General features: G+C 50.9%; 6 protein-coding genes across 6 annotated transcripts; 3 read left to right on the forward strand and 3 right to left on the reverse strand.

The window, feature by feature from the left end:
- Nucleotides 1-1,090: 1,090 nt before the first annotated feature.
- On the reverse strand, nucleotides 1,091-2,630 carry KD926_009833 (MCT family MFS transporter; the record flags this gene model as incomplete). The annotated part of the gene is made up of 5 exons (XM_053102321.1): nucleotides 1,091-1,244; nucleotides 1,313-1,410; nucleotides 1,466-2,230; nucleotides 2,298-2,514; nucleotides 2,578-2,630. The coding sequence occupies 5 exons, from the start codon at nucleotides 2,628-2,630 to the stop codon at nucleotides 1,091-1,093; spliced, it is 1,287 nt and encodes a 428-aa protein (XP_052954180.1).
- A 471-nt stretch (nucleotides 2,631-3,101) lies between these two features.
- On the forward strand, nucleotides 3,102-5,450 carry KD926_009834 (Zn(II)2Cys6 transcription factor; the record flags this gene model as incomplete). The annotated part of the gene is made up of 2 exons (XM_053102322.1): nucleotides 3,102-4,309; nucleotides 4,367-5,450. The coding sequence occupies 2 exons, from the start codon at nucleotides 3,102-3,104 to the stop codon at nucleotides 5,448-5,450; spliced, it is 2,292 nt and encodes a 763-aa protein (XP_052954181.1).
- Nucleotides 5,451-8,082: 2,632 nt separating this feature from the next.
- Nucleotides 8,083-9,730, forward strand: KD926_009835 (putative aromatic-L-amino-acid decarboxylase; the record flags this gene model as incomplete). Its single annotated transcript, XM_053102323.1, has 2 exons — nucleotides 8,083-9,116; nucleotides 9,169-9,730. 2 exons carry the CDS (start codon nucleotides 8,083-8,085, stop codon nucleotides 9,728-9,730), a joined length of 1,596 nt encoding a protein of 531 aa, XP_052954182.1.
- Nucleotides 9,731-10,446: 716 nt separating this feature from the next.
- KD926_009836 (DUF500-domain-containing protein) lies at nucleotides 10,447-11,717 on the forward strand (the record flags this gene model as incomplete). Its single annotated transcript, XM_053102324.1, has 2 exons — nucleotides 10,447-10,489; nucleotides 10,543-11,717. 2 exons carry the CDS (start codon nucleotides 10,447-10,449, stop codon nucleotides 11,715-11,717), a joined length of 1,218 nt encoding a protein of 405 aa, XP_052954183.1.
- A 1,702-nt stretch (nucleotides 11,718-13,419) lies between these two features.
- On the reverse strand, nucleotides 13,420-14,928 carry KD926_009837 (mannitol dehydrogenase family protein; the record flags this gene model as incomplete). Its single annotated transcript, XM_053102325.1, has 1 exon — nucleotides 13,420-14,928. One exon carries the CDS (start codon nucleotides 14,926-14,928, stop codon nucleotides 13,420-13,422), a length of 1,509 nt encoding a protein of 502 aa, XP_052954184.1.
- Nucleotides 14,929-16,692: 1,764 nt separating this feature from the next.
- Nucleotides 16,693-17,619, reverse strand: KD926_009838 (uncharacterized protein; the record flags this gene model as incomplete). Its single annotated transcript, XM_053102326.1, has 1 exon — nucleotides 16,693-17,619. One exon carries the CDS (start codon nucleotides 17,617-17,619, stop codon nucleotides 16,693-16,695), a length of 927 nt encoding a protein of 308 aa, XP_052954185.1.
- Between the last annotated feature and the right edge of the window lie 967 nt (nucleotides 17,620-18,586).

Consider the following 18,586-nt stretch of genomic DNA (forward strand, 5'->3'; position numbering starts at 1 on the left):
TTGACATGTCGCGGGATATCCGGATCCAGCTCTTATCAAGCATCAACATCGGAAGAGGGCAACTCAACAAGTCCGAGCATCGTGCGGAGCGATGCTAGGTCCCGACGAGCATCCTTCCGCTGGAGATTCTCGGAACCTGGACACGCGCGGGTCGAAGTGTTCTTGGCATAAGATTTAGGCTGCCCCGTAGCGTCGTTCGTTTGCTTTATCATCCCCACATTGCAAGGCGGAGGGTAGCGATATTCCTTATCAGTTGGTCAAACACAAGGCGTGGAAGTGTCTTATCTTGGAATATTAAACTGATAGAGTGATAAGACGAGAGAGGGGCTTTCTTTCCATTCTTCTTCCTTTTTCTTCCACGAACAATAATTGCTGTCGTCGGGTTGGTCTGTTTAGACGATTACGATGGCACTGATTAGGCACGTGGGTATTCTCTGATGGGTTCTTTTGGGTGTTCTCCACGAGGCTTACAGCTCGCTAGTGCAATATCACTTGGGGCGCGAAATGCGAAAAAGCCGAAGCGACGCGGAGTATCAAGTATAAAAACTAAATGTCTGATTAGAGAGGTGCCAAGGTTCGCCGAACTCGGGGGAGTTTTACAATATAGAGATAATTGACTGGTAGCGATGATGTAGTACAGTATATGAAGATCTATCTCATATTGAAAATTTGCTTGGATACGGAAGCCTCGCATAGAGACATAGCGATATACAAAGCTTTCTCATAACCCAATACATGTAGTCCCTGAGCATGTAAATGGCTGGTAAACAGAATACAAACCTCCTTTCATTCCTATCATTTCGAAGATTTTATGATTTTATGATCAATCTTTTACGGCGCAATGACAGTAAATAGGGTAAAAGAGGAGATATTAGCACTGTTGATCTATAATTATCTATATGAGTAGAGTATCATTCCCGACGGCTCCTGAAAATAGCCCGTGCCACATCACAATTAAGCTGCTGTATTATGCAGCCTGACTCCGGTGACATGAACACCTCCCGCGCCCCCTTATATGCAGCTGTACCCGCGGGCGCATAATCAAACATCAGACAATTTCATTATTTCCATCCAGGTCACACATCCGATTTTAAACAGCAGCATACAAACTTTTGTTCTGTGCTAGTCGGGCAGCAATGAGAAGCAAGCTGCCAACAAGGAGACTGACCCCCGAGTATATCGAGAGGGGAAGGTAGCCGTATTTTCCGGCTAGTTCACCGCTGATGGGGACGCCTGCCATTGCTCTGTAGATGAGGAAGGGAGGAAATTAGCTTTTGTCAAGAACGTTATCGAAGACTTCAAGGGGACATACGAAAGGGATGTAGACGCCATGACGACACCGATCGTAAGCCCGAGCGTCCGTGGAGTGGCGATTTGTGCGGCGCAGGCTTGCTGAAGGGATAGAATCCCCTAGAGAAGGTCAGTTGGTCAATGGCCATGTCAGAGAATGGAGTGAACTACTTACGCCGGAAGTGAATCCATACGCAGCGGCGAAAATGACCAACCCTGCCACAGACGTCGCCTTGGTCCAGCACAAAGCAATGATCCCGGATAAGAAAGTGGCGACGACGCAGCAGTTGAACTTGCCATAGCGGTCTGCAAGAAGACCGGGAAGAAGACGACCGAAGAACGAGGCGCCGTTGATGATAGAAGTTGTGTAGAATGCAAGGTCGGAAGAGAACCCCTTCTCAACAGAGTACGAGGTGGTATAGAAGAAAGGCGAGAACATGCCGAAGTAAATGATGAAGAACGCGACGCAGGTGAGAACCACAGACGGCTTTCGGAGGAATGAATAATCTGTCTTCTCGGGAGTGTCTTTCTCTTGCCCTTTCGATTCGTTGTCATCGGAGCTGGATTTCTGCACAGCGGGCGAGGAAGTCTCCAGCGGCGGACGACACCACAGGCAGGTGAGAGTCAGGAAAGGAATCATAATGAACCCGGCAATTCGCATGGTCCAGCCGAATCCAATATTGGGCCTTTTCATCAGCTGGGTAAGGACGATGGGCCACACCACGCCTCCCAAGGAGGAGCCTGAAATCACAATCGCCATCGCGATGGCACGCTTGACCTTGATATATTGGCCGACAAGTGCGAGTACAGGACATACTAGCAGCGCCATAGACATCCCAAGGAGAACACCCTGGGCCAGGATGAATTGATAAAACTCCTTGCACAGGGAGGTCATCATAAGAGACAAGACCACCCCTACAGAACCGATCAACACAGGCCACTATAACAGCATTGTTAGTTCGGCGCATGAGCGGGCATGAGCCTAAGGACCCTGCAGAGCGACCTACCCTAGGACCAAACGCATCTTGAATAGGGCCAGATATCACCGATACAGAGAAAACGAAGAAGATGGCAATCGCGCCTAGCCATGCGATCGTCGATTGTGATTCGTCGGCTAGTTGGTTCTTTGCATAGTGTTCTTCGAAGACCGCGAACGAGTTGACGAAGCCGACCGTGCAGAAAGCTCCAACAGTTGCTCCTATGATAACGAGCCAGGCCCGTTTCCTGAAAGAGGGATTTGTTAGTCGCTTTTCTCCATTGTGGCTCCGGAAGAAAGGTAGCACGAACGTATATTCGCTGGGCGGGTTTTCATCCACCGCCGAGTTATCTAGGCTCCCCATTGTTCATACACAAGTGCTTAAAACAGAAAGGAACGTTGTTGAGTCCAGCAAATCATCGAGATGAAAAGGGCCTTGGCTCACTCGTGCGCAGCCTGATCCTGTTTGGGAATTTGATCGAGAGCTGTCTGATGACCAGCGGGCCCCTTTATAGCTGGAAGAAACAAATTCTGGCATCTTGCTTCGTTCCGATGACCACGGAGAATCCGGTGGAGGAATGTGGACGAAAACAAGGAGAGTGAGTAGTAGTAGTTACTTGCAAGCACTCAGGGCAAGAGAGGCCGTAGATTGCCTCCGGGCCCGGAGCCTCCGACCGGAGTGTCCATCTAGGTATCGGGAGACGCAATCTCTGAAAAGGGGCCAAATGCCCCGGTCGTCAGTTCTGGCGGAGTCAATATTTTCGGACCTAGTCGAAACAATACTTTTTTCTTGCATTCTGTCCAGTCCACAGAATTCTTCCCATTTTGCGCGTCGATGAACTCTCACAACAGACCTCCTCCGGCCATGGTCGGGCGGTTGCACGTGACCCAGCCCGTGGAGTCTCCGGCGAAGCGGCCCAGCGCTGCTCGGCCATCCGCGCCCGCGCCAACTGCCACGATGAAGCGAAAGGACGCATCCCAGCTTCCTGACCCAGCTGCAAAACGTCGTCCCAGACAGGATCCGGTCTCATGTGAGTCCTGTAGACGGAAGAAGCTCAAATGCAACCGACAGCAGCCGTGTGAGAGCTGTGTCACTCGCAAACTCCCTTGCAGCTACGGTCCCGGGGTTTCCGTCTCTCAATTGTCCAAGACTGCAACACACGACGACAATCGAACAGACTATGACTCCACTCGGTCCTACGGCACAGATGGAGCTCGGATATCCGCTGGGGTGCCCCCTCCATCCGCTCCGGTCTGCCAGCAACATCCGCAGCAACGGTACAGTAGGGAATCAGCGGCCACCGCGGACTTACTGGAGCACATACACATGAGTGCTCGAGTGCCCACTGCTGCACCAAGATGGTTGAGGGATGACTTTGATGAAACCATGAAAAGGGGACTCTTATCCATGGGCAGTCCGAATTCTCCCTCGGGGGCACAGTTCTCATTGCCCACACGCGAGTGGAATGCTTCGCGTGAGAACCCGGCAACCATCAATCTGATCCAGTTTGTGCCCACGAGACAGGAGGCGACCGCACTTTTTCGGTACTATTCAAAATATGTCGATTATTTGTATCACATCATTGTCTTGAAGCGGGCTGAAGCACAAATCAACGGTGTGTATGAGTGCATCGAACGAGGCTCGCCGGTCAACCTCGACCATCTAGCCCTGTTATTCAGTATCGCTGCGAGCGCATTGTATTTGCAGTTGTCTTCTGAATCATCGCCCTACTCGGAAATATGCTGTCAAGAGTTTACATTTTTGACGGGTGCTGCTCTGATTCAGAATAATCACGCTGCATCTCCCACCCTGGAAGGCCTCCAGGCGGTCATGCTTGTCGTGCATTATGTTTGCAACCTGAGTTCTCATGAATCAGTCAGCGCGTTATTTATACACGGTGCCATCGTGAGCCAGGCAAAAAGTCTCATGCTGCACTGTATCGACTCTCCTCGAACCCGCGAAGCGAGGGATCAAAGTAAGGTGGACCCTGTTGAAGTTGAGATCAAACGGCGGCTTTGGTGGGATATTACAAGTAGTGAATGGTGAGTCTCATTACCCTACCGCTTCATCCCATACCTTGACTTTCTGGACTATTCTAGGTTTCTAGGCTTCCTAAGTGGTCCCCAGGAATGGACCTACCAAATCTATCCCCAACATATGAGTGTGAACCAACCACGCAATGTCGACGACGAAGCTTTGGAAAGAAACCCGAGCCTTGCATCATCACCCAGATCTGTACCTACTGACATGTCTTTCACACTGGAGCGGCTCGAGCTCTCTTTCGCGTGTCGCGACATTATAGACTCAATAGCCTATGAGCAGCTCAACGGGCTCGAAATCGACTACTCGAAGATCCTGGAACTGGATCGAAAAATTCACCAAGCTTTGTCGGAAGTCCCAGAGTTTTTCCGACTTGATCCCGGCTCACGGCGACGGTTTGCGAATCTCTACAAAGAGCGGCCCACCTTGGCTTGGCAGAGGTGTGTTCTACAGCAGGCCTACTACTCACGCATCTGCCGCTTGCACCGTCAGTTCTTCATCCGCGGGGCGCGGGATCCAACCTACTCATATTCCCATGTGATCTGTCTTCAGTCCGCTCGCAAAGTGCTCGAGATCAAGAGGATTATGGACGAAGAGGAGCCCAAGTTCACGCCACCAAGCTCTGTTGTCTGGTCCGTGATGCACCACATATTCATGGCCGCCGTGATCTTGTTACTCGATGTCTGTTTCAATTGGGACGATATCCTTGCCGAGAAACGCAAGGAGGAAGTCCTAGATGCCTGTCGCGTTCTGAGTAAGGCGCAGCAATCGTCGTGTCTCGTTAAGGAAGGCATTCAGGCCATGATGAACACACTCCAGAAGCACTGGAAGAGTGACAAATTATCAGTCTCCAGCGGGTTGCAGCCGAATCAGTCTTCATCGCCAGTCGTAGGGCCCATGGCTGAAGATTCTGCACAGCCGGCGATCGTTCCCTTAGAGCCAAATGACAAGTCAGTGGCTGTTGCGCAGACGTGGGGCAGTGCACCTAATCTATCTACGAATCAATTTGTCGATGGCGATGAGCGACAGCTCGAAGATATATGGTCGGAGTTCCTCGAGAACGGTTACAACTATACATTTGAGGATGCGGACTGGACAGGACTATTGACCGAGTTGACTAGCGCGACGATACCCATTGGATGATCTTTGTATTGCATATTGACGCATGTATTGATTTAGTATGAATAGCTAATACACCTCGAGCTATTCTTTCTTGAGGTCTCATCGTTCGAAGCCTGATTTCCCCTGCTCTTAGAAAGTTTAATGACGATCGTGCAACAACCACCCCGTCTTCCATATCATCCAATAAATGGCAAATCGTTCCGCCTGAGCTGAAAACACGCAAGCCTTCAGCCGCGAGGAATCTATTCAACCACAACCTCCACCTTACTCTTATCTACCATCATCCGTCAGCATCTTCCACCTCCCAAGAGAATAGCTACTCACAAAATGCAATATGATCCTTGATATTCAAGGCCGCATCATACGGCTTCGGATAATACCACGCTACATTGGAAAATGACTCATCTGACCAAACAAGCAAGGAACTGTCAGCTCCGATCAAGTTCTCACTGCAGCATGAACCTTACCCCCAACAACGACTGAATAATATGACGCAGTTCCTTTCCAGGGACAATACGTCGTCAAGTCTGTTTCTGCGAACTGGGATTTATCTTTCAGTGCTGATGGAGGGAACTATTGTGTAAGCGGGTTAGAATGTAGTTATAGATTGTTTCCGTCCCTATGCGGCATGGTACTGGGAATCGGTGGAAATACGTAGATGTTGCCCTCGACAGATTCCCAGGTGGGTGATTCTGCTAGGACGGTTCCGTTAAGGATGGCTTTGGCGAGGGGCATGTTGATTTATGTTGCCGTTTATCGAGAGGTGTCTACTAAGTATGGAGAAGAAAGAGGGGAAGGTGAGGTCAATGGTCGATGCCAGATGCGGGGATCCCCGCCATGAGGGACACTGCTTACGCGATATGCTGCTTTGTAACTAGGCTCCTTTGATCTTTTTGTCTACTACGAGCGAAACTACATCCTCGGGGTAATGGAGTATCTTAGCATGTAGCACTTCGAACAACAGAGATAACCAAGGCAAATGTGAAGGAAAGAGCAAGTGCACTCTGCCGGCGATGGCTTCGTACTTCATTTATCATCGGCGATCATATAAAGACGCACCATACTCCAGGAACTCACATTTGTCTTCAATACATACGGTGACCTCACTCATATGGTGAAATTCTGAGTCCAACATCTGAGAATAACTGGCCCAAGCGGTCCAATGCCGGTAGTATCGGGGAAAATATTACGTCGAAACAAGTCCACGATCTCGATATCTTCCAGTTCACTGTATGGTTCGTCACCGGTCGCCATTTCATACAAAGTTGAACCAAATGCGAAAATTTCTGTCTTCTCTGAAATTATAATACCCTCGGAAGTCGAAGGGCGGTTCTCAGGAAGCTAGTAGCTAGCACTGTAGCATACCTTCGCAGGCGAGCCATTGATCGATGACCCAGCAAAGTCGCTAAGTTTTATATTGAAGTTGCGATCAAGACATAAATTTTCGCAGTTGATATCCCCATGTAATACCCCCTGTCTGTGACAGAAGGCCAACGACTTCGCCGTTTATTTCACCCACTGAAGAAGAGTACATTCGAGGGGCGCTTCGTTTTTGCGCAGAAATCGCCGAACATCACCCTTCTCAGCGAACTCTAAGACGACATTGCCATTCAAAGTCTCGAAGTACTGTAGAATGGAAGAGGGTCGGTCTCTTGACTGGGCAAAGTGTTCGTAGATCTTCGACTCTATTGAACTACGTTCCTGCGCATCTGGATCTCCACCATGGGGGATTTTAGCGACCCGAAGCGTATCCGGATAGCGTGCAACAAGGCCTGTTGTTCCAAATGCAATGATATCTTGACAGTCAATCCCTGGTGGGAGTTTGTGTTGTCGTTACTCTCTGTCATAATGGAAAGCGAACGACTGGTCAATGTTGACAGATAAGGGGTATTTGTTGACCCTTGTTGGTCTGACCAGGAGTGGAGATTATTTGAATCACACTCCGGGCGGATGTGTTTCTTGGCATAGGTATGGTGCGATCCCCAGTTCTACGATATAGACTTTTGGGATGATTGAGCCAGGAAACCCTGTTTTTAGTTGAAGGACACATTGTGCTGGTGCTCTTTAAGCAGCAAACATTGCTTATATGCTATATTAATGCATTGGTCTAGGCATATCGTCGTGGGTTTTCAAGATCACACTTTGATATATATCTCAACGGGAGTGATGACTTGAATGATGCACGGTGTACTGCGTGATGCTTCATGTTCATCGGGTCCTGCCTATTTCAGTACCGTAGGTCTTGACGTAGTCCACAGTAAGCCGAAGGATTGTCGCTGTGGCTCGTGTTACTTGACAAATACCCGAAAGATTAGCCAGGATGCAAGTAACGAGGTTATAGTATAATGAGAGCCACAGCCTTGGTGCCTAAGGCATGTATGAGTGGGCGGAATTGCGGAATTGCGGAATCTCGGAATGAATGCGCCCTTTTCGTGACAAGTTTTCCTTCCCCTCCATCTTCCTTCCGACACTTCTCTCTCGCCCTCCTAAACCAGGAATAAGTTGACGGATTGATCGAACTATCGCCATCTGTCTTCATTTCACTACTTTTCTTATTGACACCAGAGCTTTCGCGCCTTTCAACCGGCTTCAGAAGTTCAATTGAGTGCATCCCTCACCTTCGGAAGCTTCCGACCGCGGGCAAAAATCCACAATGGATCGAGAGCAATTCAGAACGGCGGCTCATGCAGCCATAGATGATAGTCAGTCGTTCGATTTTTTTCGTGTCCAGATCAGCGGTACTAATGCAACGACAGTTATCGGTTACTTTGACAGCATGCCGTCGCAGCGCGTCGTGCCCACGGTCGAACCGGGGTACCTGCGTCCTCTGATTCCTGAGAATCCGCCCGAGGAGCCGGAAGAATGGTCGCAGATCCAGGCCGACATCGAGAACAAGATCAAGCCCGGGCTAACGCACTGGCAGTCGCCTAACTTCATGGCTTTCTTCCCGGCTACGGTGACATATCCTAGCATTCTGGGCGAAATGTACTCCGCTGCGTTCACGGCTCCTGCGTTCAATTGGCTTTGCTCGCCGGCTTGCACGGAACTGGAGACTATTGTCATGGACTGGATGGCTCAGGCCCTGGGCCTTCCCGAGTGCTTTCTCAGTACGTCCGAGAATCGCGGAGGCGGTGTCATTCAGGTCACGGCTAGTGACACCATTGCGACGGTGATGATTGCTGCTCGGGAGCGACAGGTGTATGAGCAGGCGCGCGCAGAGGGGCTGAAAGAGGGGACGGTGGAGTTCGAGGACCGGTTGATGGATCTTCGACCGAGGTTGGTTGCGCTGGGCAGCAACCAAGCGCACAGCAGTACCGCCAAGGGCGCTCTGATCGCGGGAACCCGCTATCGCAGCGTCACTGCGCAGTTGGAGAATAACATGGAGATGACTGGCGAGGGGTTGCGAGCTGTGCTGGAGCAATGCGAGAAGGACAACCTCACGCCGTACTATATCACCCTTGGAATGGGCACGACCAACTCCTGTGCCCTGGATCGCTTTGCGGAGATCAAGGCCGTTTTGCGAGAGAAGCCATCCTGGCAGAAGATCTGGGTCCACATTGACGCTGCCTATGCTGGAGCGGCTCTCGTGGCGGATGAGTGGCAGTATATTGCCAAGGACTTTGCGGAGGGCGTGGATAGCTTTAACATGAATATGCACAAATGGCTTCTCGTGAACTTCGACGCTAGGTATGTTGTCAAGGGTTTGATCGGCAGGAATCATCGCTAATGTTTCAAACAGCCTCCTCTTTGTTCGGAACCGTCACGACTTGACTGATGCTCTTGACATCACTCCCGCCTACTTGCGCAACCCCTACTCCGACGCCGGCACGGTCATCGATTACCGGAACTGGTCCATCTCGCTCGGACGACGATTCCGAGCCTTGAAGATCTGGTTCGTCGTTCGCAGTTATGGACTCAACGGAATGAAAGCTTTCATCCGGCGAACCATCAAAATCGGCGAAGTGTTCTCCAACCTGGTGCGCAGCCGATCCGACCTTTTCGAGATCGTAACCAAGCCCGCTTTCTGTTTGACTGTTCTCCGAATCAAGAACCCGAGTCACGCAGTCACGAACGGGGAGGCGTCGGTTGCTCAGCCCGATGAGAAGGCGAATGCGCTGACCAAAGAAGTTTATGAGCTTATCAACTCGCGTGGCGAGATCTTCATCACCTCGACGGTGATCGCCGGGGTTTATTCCATTCGCGTGGTCAGCTCGAATGAGCAGGCCGACGAGAAATACATCCGTCGGGCTTTTGACATTCTCGTCCGTACGACCGAGGAGGTCTTGCAACGAGCGCAGTAAGCTGATATAGAAACTTGTGCATATTGTGTATTTGGATATCAACCTACGTACATATTGCGTGTGTCGATTATTGTCGTATGTGTTATGATTTATTTGTTATGGAAATTTTGTCATTTGGAAGGTCATTCGGAAGAAAATTTGGAGAGTTTGCATGTTATTCACTGTCGCCATAGAATTCATGTTTTGTATTGTAGTTGAGGTGATCGACCACGGACAATTAGGACCCCGAGTAAACTTGACAGCTAAGGCAATGTATGAAAATGTTTAGCAAAGAAGGAAGATCATCCGAGAAACGGGTTAGCCCAACGGAAAGTTGCCGAAGCCAGTCCATCCTTGGGGATCGTTTCTCAGGACTTCCACAAGGCTGGGAAAGGCGTGACAACTCTGGACCCAATTCAAGACCGCAATGCACATGAAACCGAGACGTCTAAGCCTCTCTGACAACCGCGCAAGGCTCGCGGACGATTTCCAAACGGTCAAAGATTCTTTGCAAAATTTACGAAGCGGCCGCTGGCAAGGCTGTCACTGCGCCACGAGGGGGCCAAAAACTAGCGTCAATCCTGTAAAATGTCCCCTTTTCCCAACATCTTATCATCCCCGTCGAGCCGTCGACAGTCAACAGTCCAAATTCTGATTCTCCACTGTCCACAAGCGACATTTTTTACCTACCAATGATTCTTGAGTTAGTGTTGTAGAAACTAGAACCCCGCGCCAACATGCCTCGAAATGTACACAATCCGCTGCCAGCGTCGCTGCACAGTAAGTTTCGATCCCTCCGCTTGATGCTTTGAGGAACGCTAACCCGGAAACAGGCGAATGTTTGAAGACCAAACAGATCTTAGAGTCTTTCATCGATGGTTCATTCACAGGTAGTCCCGGCAAGGAAATGCCAGCGCGTTTCCTCGGCGAAGCCAAGGTACGTAACTACCAGCCCGAAGGGATGGACCTTATCTCGATCACTAACACAGGAACCAACACTTACCCGATGCAGGGCCTCGCCATTATCACCGTCACGCGAGCTGGCTTCCTAGGCTCGATCCGAATCGGCTCGGGGGTTCTGATCGCCCGACTCGACGGCGGCCGGTGGTCTGCGCCGTCAGCCGTCGCGACCGCCGGGCTCGGATTCGGTGGCCAGTTCGGCATCGAACTGACGGACTTTGTCTTCATTCTGAACGAACGCGCCCTGCGCACGTTCTCCCGCACGGGAAGCCTAACGCTAAGCGGGAACATCTCCATCGCGTTCGGGCCCTTTGGGCGCAGCGCTGAACTGTCCGGCGGAGCGAGCTCGAACGGCCTAGCGTCCATGTTCAGTTACTCGAAGACGGTGGGCATGTATGGCGGTGTCACGGTGGAGGGGGGAATGTTGGTGGAGCGGAAATCGGCGAACAAGAAGTTCTACAAGAGTAAGGTTACTGCGGAGCAGTTACTTCGGGGAGAGGTTGTTCTGCCGGCCGCGACGCAGTCCTTGATGCGTGTTCTGAGCCATAAGATGTTTGATCCGCCGGCGGAGGTGGAATCGCGTGAGGTTCCGGTCTCGCGTGAAATCGCGCAGCCAGATGGCATGGTGGAGTTATCGGCAAGAGCTGAGGCGCAGCCACCGTCTGAGCTGCCTATTGAGTCGAGTCGAGCTGTTCCGTCACCGAGTACATCCCCGGGTCATGAAAGTGCGCGAGATTTTGGAATTATGCCGGAGCTTGATGGAACTCCATGTACACCACAGCCGGCCGAGCTGCCTTCAGAGCCGAATGCGCAGCCCCAACCAAACGCGCAGTCCCCGACGGCCGAGCTACCTTCAGTACCGAGCGCTCAGTCCCCGAGGGCAGAGATCCCTGTCCAGGTATCGGAGCCGCCTTCGAGGAAACCTCTACGGCAGGATTCGGGACAATCATCGGGGACAGCAGATGAGGAGCCTACTACGGAGAAACCCGCCGCAAGCAGGACTTTACCTCCACAACCTCGTTCGGAGGGATTCGTTATCAGCGGATGAGGATAGTCGTATCCCTTTCCACGGAGAACGGCATATTATTCTCCCAAAAGAGAGTCCTGACATGCCATTGTTTTGGAAGAAATGTACCATTCTACACTGTATATAGACTGTCTTAGCTTTTATCTACTTGATTCCCCTATCGCAATATTGACATGTTATTGTCTGCCTCTCGTGCTTCTGATAAATGGCCCATTCATACACTCCAGGTCAGACAGACGCCTAGATCACTTGGAATTCAAACTCAACAGCAACTTATGCAGGGGTTCTTGACAAGTCATGGGTTGGAGAACAAAATACGTACAAATCAACCAAGATACAAGTGAACCTACCTTTGCCTGCCCAAAAGACCCTACCTACAAAGTACTGTACAAAGGTATTAAACCGCATCCAGTCTAGCGTCCAGCCACATCGACTAGCCCTCTTCGGCAGTTCCTTGTATGGTCTGAATAACAAGTGAGTAATATTATTAATTCATTTAATTCATAATGAACACTGGCGGTGAAGAATCCACACGGCTTAAACCCTGTCCCTCGAGCCTTGTGACATGAAATTTTCTCCGGGTGCATTTAGCTAGCAGCTACCTGAACCACGACCGGGTGTTCTCCGATACGGACAACTGACTGACCCCACGGGGGCTCCACGAAGCGGTCAATTGTGCTCCGTACCGTGCCCGTGGGACCTGAGACCTCCCCTCTCCCTTCCCCTCCTCCCACCTTCGTGTTTTGATTGAGATCTGCATTGTGATTCTGGAAGGAGGGGGATCTGACTAGTTAGGAAGAGGTATTTCTTTACTCCGGAGTGGTTTCTAGAACTGAAGAACGCCCGATCGTGAAGCTTAGAAAAACAAGGCGTAAATCCCGGAATTGAGTTTTCACTTTTATTTTCTTTACACTAATCAAGTCCCTAGCTAAATGGACTGATTAATTAATTCATCAATTAATTATAACCGCCATATGACCGGGATGAATAGCCCTAAGCTGCACGGCGCTACATGACCGACCAGGATCTGTTAGCTGCGGTTAGAGTTGGTGCTAAACTGGAAGAAGACAAAGAGGCTGTTTTTCCCTTTTTGGAGCTGTTCTGCGCGGTGCATTTGCTCTTTGCTCTTTGTTGTTTTGTGGGTGAGGTGTTTTACTTTCTAGCAGTGGGAACCTTGGTGCCCCTCCCTCCAAGGCTAGCTAGCTATCCGCTCCGTCGATCTCGTCCTCCCTCACGTTTATGGGCCCTGGCTTGGGCACATGATCACAGCAAGGGAACACTGTTGATTTACCATTATCCTTACTGGGAAGTTACCCACATTTGCACAGTACTCCGTAGACACCGAAGGCTCAATTTATCAAGTGCATGGATGAGAAGGTAGGTGTTCTGAGGTGGTGGAGGCCGTGTTTCAGGCTCATGTAGAGATGGAATGGATGAGAATTAGGAGAATTTTATCTATCGTGCATCTATCTCTATATAGGTAAGTACTTATTTTTTCTCTCGTAAATCACTCCTTCATAACGCGTCCAAAAAGGAAAAAGGAAAGATAAAACGTATAACCATTAAAGGAGAAATGTTCATAAACAACATGACCAAAATCATCATCGCTCGCAGACGTAATATACCCCGGTAAATTTTTTTCCCCAAAGAAAGAAAAAAAAGAAGACTCGCCAAAAGTCAAAGAAATATTTCATATACCGTAGCCCCGTGGTGTGTATTTAATTTAGTCAAGATACTTGGGAAGAGTCTTGAGGACTCCGTCCCGGGAAATATCCTCCAGGGCCTTCGTGATCTCCTTCATGAACCGATCGTCGTTGCGCAGGTCATCACCGAACAGGGACTTGATGCTGAGAATCGAGGAAGGATCGGTACCTCCGGCACGAGCCTTCGCCTGGAGTTCCTCGCGCATGGGGTCATCGACTTCGAACTTCTTGCCGTTGTCGTCGACTCCGTTGATGTAGTGGAACCAGGCGGCGGCGACGAAGCACAGCCGACGGAAGGGACCCGTCACCCAGATGGCCTCGGCGATGGAGGGCATGATGAACTGGGGGATCTTGCCGGAGGCGTTCAAGCAGATACGAGGCAGCTGGTCTTTGATGGTAGGGTTGGAGAACCGCGCCATCAGCGTCTTGCAGTACTCGTCGATATCGACGCCGGGGATCTCGGGAAGCAGCGGCTTGACTTCCTCCTGCATCATCTGCCACACGAGCTTGTTGAACAGCGGGTTTTCCATGACCTCGTGGACGTATTGGAACCCGGCCAGCTGGCCTGGGTATCCGATGGCGGAGTGGCTGCCGTTCAGCAGTCGGAGCTTGTGCTTCTCGAACTCCTCAACGTTGTGGACGTTCTTGACGAGCTGCACGCCGACCAGGTCGAAGGGGGGCCGGCCGTCGGAGAAGTGGTCCTCGATGACCCACTGCATGAACGGCTCGGTGACGACGGGCCAGGAGTCCTCGATGCCGAACTTCTCGGCGAGGGCGGTCTTGTCGTCGGCGGAGGTCTGGGGCGTGATGCGGTCGACCATGGCGTTGGGGAAGTGGCCCTGCTCGTTGATCCACTTGGCCAGCTCGGGGTTCTTGAGCTTGGCGAACGAGACGAGCATGTGGCGCGTGATGGCGCCGTTCTTCTGCATGTTGTCACAGGACATGGTGGTGAAGGGCTTCAGGCCCTGCTGGTGGCGACGGGCCATGGCGGCGTAGAGGAAGCCGAAGGTGGTGCGGGGGGCGGCCTCGTTGGCCGGGTCAAGGTCGAACTGGATGTCTGGGTGCTCGCTCTGCAGCTCGTGGGTGTTCTCGTTGTAGTAGTAGCCGCTCTCGGTGATGGTGAGCGAGACGATGTGCGTGTCGGGGTGGGCCAACTTCGCGATGACGGCCTCGCGGTTGTCCGGGGCAAAGAGGTAGGAGTTGATGCTGCCGACGACGTTGGCGAAGCTGCCCTTGGCCGAACGCTCAATGACCGTGTACAGATGGTCCTGGGAGCTGAGGACGTCGCGCATGCCGGCATCGAACGGTTGCAAGCCCACGCCGGCAATAGCCCAGTCCGTGACGCCGTGCTTCTGCATGAGCTGGTCGACGTACACGGCCAGGTGAGCCCGGTGGAATCCGCCCACGCCGACATGGACGATTCCCTCCTTCACGGCATTACCGCGCTGGTAGGTCGGGACCTTGACCTGGGACTCGCCTGCCGTCGAGATCTGCGACAGGTTCTGGGAGTTGAGTTTGAGGGGAGCCATTGTGAATCAGACAAAGAGAATTGAATGAAGGACAAGGGCGAGGACGGTGAGGGAGGGAGATGAGAGGAAGGATGGAGGAGAGTCAAAGAAGAAATCCAAAAGAACAGCTCCTCCAGGGTCACCGCCGGTTTTGACCGCTGCTTACCAGGGCAAAAGTCCAGGTAATCGCATTACATCATATGGTGGGGGGCAAATTAGGGGAGGGCGATGGAGTGATGATATCAACAGTAATTGACCAGTCGTTAAGCCCACCCAAACAGCTCAGCCCGCCAAGATTTTCGCTTGTTCTCGCACATTCCAAAACGGGTATCCCTTGGAGTTATGCAGACCAGATAAGCAGTTCTAATTTAGTTCGCGGATCCTGCGCGTTACTAGACTTACTAGGCCGAACACACCGTCGAGACGAAGCAACTGCAGCCTTTGTAGGACTTGGTCTCCGTAATTCCCGTAAGAAAAATTCTTCGGCCGCTGATCCTGATTAGATAAGCCTTCCAGACGCCGCCACCGGTGTCTGCCTGGAGAATCGGGCATCCCAGGCGCTGGCCTGAACGCGGCCCGATTCCTGCTTAACTCCGACCGGGTCAGTCTAGGCCTGGTCCCTAAGGCACCGCAGTGGGTCGGCCCCTCCCACGTTCAATGAGCGTCTGACAGCGCAGGAATGCCGAAAGACCTATCAATGCAGTTAATTATTCGACTGACACTCCGTTCAGTATATTGATTCTTGCCATGAAAATAGTCAGAAGACCTTGACGTGGACATTCGCCGAGAGGGAGACACAAGACACAGGTCGCAGGTCGTCCAAAAGAGGTGAGTGAGGGTAGGACCAGTGAATGAACTCCCTGTGATATATCATTTTTCGAGCTTGCAACACCCTATCACGAGGTCACAGGTCATGTAGCGGGGCACTAATGATCTGCAGGAGAAAATTCTGCTGCATGGTGGTGGCGTGAAAAAGGCAAGTTAGGCGCCGTCAACGTGGTCAGGAATTGCGGATGACCTCCCTGAAGAACGCCATTGGGTTAGGTAACACAAATAGCTGTGTAGAACTTTATCACACCGGGCCAGCTCAGCCCCCCACACGGCCGAATCGACGATGATCGCGTTCCTACATTGCGGCCCGAGTATTCGCGGGGTGCCGAAATTGTATGGCGCACGCACCCGTACTAAGGTTTAGTTACTTTGGTATTAAATTATTCATTTGGTCAATCTGAGGCAGCTAGGACTAAACCAATTTGGATCTTGACCACGAACAGAGCAAGAGTTGTTTTTGCTTACAGGAGGTCAAATGCGATGCTCATAATAATACTCAATAATATAGAACGAGATAGTTACATCGAAAGAGGCCACTGTGGCTGGGAAATAGAAACATGACAATAACTGGAAAGGGAATATTCCCGAAGCATGAGTACCAGGCTGAGGCTGGGGTAAAGTTATGGATCTGGGTTCGATTTGCTGTCCCATGGAAACTTACCGATTAAGGAACACCGATCGGAAATATACGTTTTGGGTAATCCAACATAGGGCACGCTGCTGTAACCCTATCTTGATCCTCACTAGTACAAGAGGGCTGCAAGTGTGGCTTTGAACAGGAATAATTTGCCTCTAATAAGCGAACATGTGCCACTTGCACGTCCAATACAATGCAAAGCCCGCAGCAATTAAATTATGTCCATTAACAACTACACCCTCTCCTGCCATTCACTCCTCAACCCCTGAATAACTACAAACGCCAATCACCCCTAACACATACCCACCAATCCCCTTCTATTTGATATTGTACAGGTCCTTCAACGCCTGCACATCCTTCGCACTCGGTTTCTTATTCGGCTGAATCAACTCCTTCCCCTTTTTCTTCAACAGCACCGGCGCCCGCTTATCAGTCGTCTGCGTCGACTCCTTCCCCCCAGCTCCGCTAGGATACAACATAATCGAATCCCAATCGACATCATCATGTCCTGCAGACAACGAATGCGGCGAGCGAGTGTTGCCCATGAACGGCAAATACTCAGCAGCCGAGAAACCCGCCTTCGCAGCCTCCTCACGAGACTTACAGATGCCATTATCCCCATCAATCTGCTCCTTGGTCTTCCCCTTAGTCTTCTCCTCGTAGTCCTTCAAATTCTCACAATGGAAATCAAACACCGGTTCGCCGACCCCAAGACCCCAGTACATCCCATCCTGATGCTCATGCAGCAACCCAAACATGTGTCCGATCTCATGTGCCACATTCGCGACCGCATCCTGCATCCCAATAAATGGATCTTTGCTGAGATGAGAGACCGGTCCTGACCTGGTATTAGGGATACCATTAGACGTTGACATGATTCCCTTATCGTTGTAGTGAATTTTCAGCACGTTCTTCTTGTTGAGTCTGAGCTTGCTGGCTTCTTTCAGCTTGAACTGTTTCGGGAGGCCGTTGCGGTACCAGAGGTCCATGGCTTGTTTGAGGGTGGTCTCGAGTTCTTTTTTGGCTTGCTTATCGGCCCACGTGTATTCGACTGTCGCGTCGGGCCATAGTTTGTTATTATTCGATGGTTTGATGGTTAGCCAGCGTTTGGAGAGAGCGTTGTTGTGGACGGCTCGGTCAAGGCCGAAGTGGCCGTGGTGGTTGGGGTGTGCGAGGACATGGAGGGTGAAAAGAAGGACGGCGAAGAGGAGCGGTAGAGAGCGGAATCTCATGAGTAGAGACATGGTGAGTCTAGTGTTCTAACAGCCCAACGGCGAGCGTTGAGAGATGAGACCGGAACTGGGGGGACTAGATTGAAAACACTTGTGACATATCCTGGCCAGGAGCCCTGTTATATACTCTAGATGATCTCATGGTAAATTAAAAGATAGAAGGGTTATACCATAAGAGCCTCCTAACAAGGCTGAGAATCCTGCAGGGGGTAAAATTGGCCCCAAGCGATAAAGGGCCGCGTACTCGCACGCAGGAGTCGAAACGACATGCACCGTGAGGCCCATGCAAAATAAGTATTGACATAGCCTATGAGGTTAAAGTGAATTTACATCTGTTGGCGCTTAACGATACGATCTTCACTCCGATTCAGTGATGATCAGGAACGCAATAACAGCATGGCCCTGCCAAGCTACCCTAGGAATCCTCTACCAGGCACCGCCGATGATCTGGAACGTCAATGGTCAGTTCTAATAAAAGGGTCAGGCACAGCCTTCTACTGAGCGAATCCTGATCTTTGTTTGTGTCAGTCTCCGATAACCTCCCCGTTGTCGTGATACTTACGATCTCCCGGTCCGTTTGGGTCACTCTTTCAGAAGATGCGATAATCATAAGATCATAGTGCCATGGAATAGAATTTTGACTCTCTAGTATCTGGAAGATCTCCTGGACTAAACCGGCCCCCTCAGGTTGATCAAACGTGCCCAGACCTTTGATCGCCCCAGAACTCTCGGCATCAGGCGTCCAAAAAAGACGCCCCTGTCATTTATCTCAACGACCAATGGATATCTGTGTTTCTTTGACAACTCATGTTGGTGATTCTAACATTAATTTAAAAAAAGTGCAACTCTAATTGGACAGTGAAGAATATGATAAGCTACGTAGAATTAGGCGCCCGGGCAGTAAGCAGCGCCACAAAAGCTTGGTACCTTAAATTGCGGTCTGTGTGTACATTTCCAATAGAATATATGGTGTATCGAC

Source organism: Aspergillus affinis (assembly GCF_023601865.1).
Source record: "Aspergillus affinis strain CMG 70 chromosome Unknown NODE_72_length_178902_cov_89_458247, whole genome shotgun sequence".
NCBI classification, from domain to species: domain Eukaryota; kingdom Fungi; phylum Ascomycota; class Eurotiomycetes; order Eurotiales; family Aspergillaceae; genus Aspergillus; species Aspergillus affinis.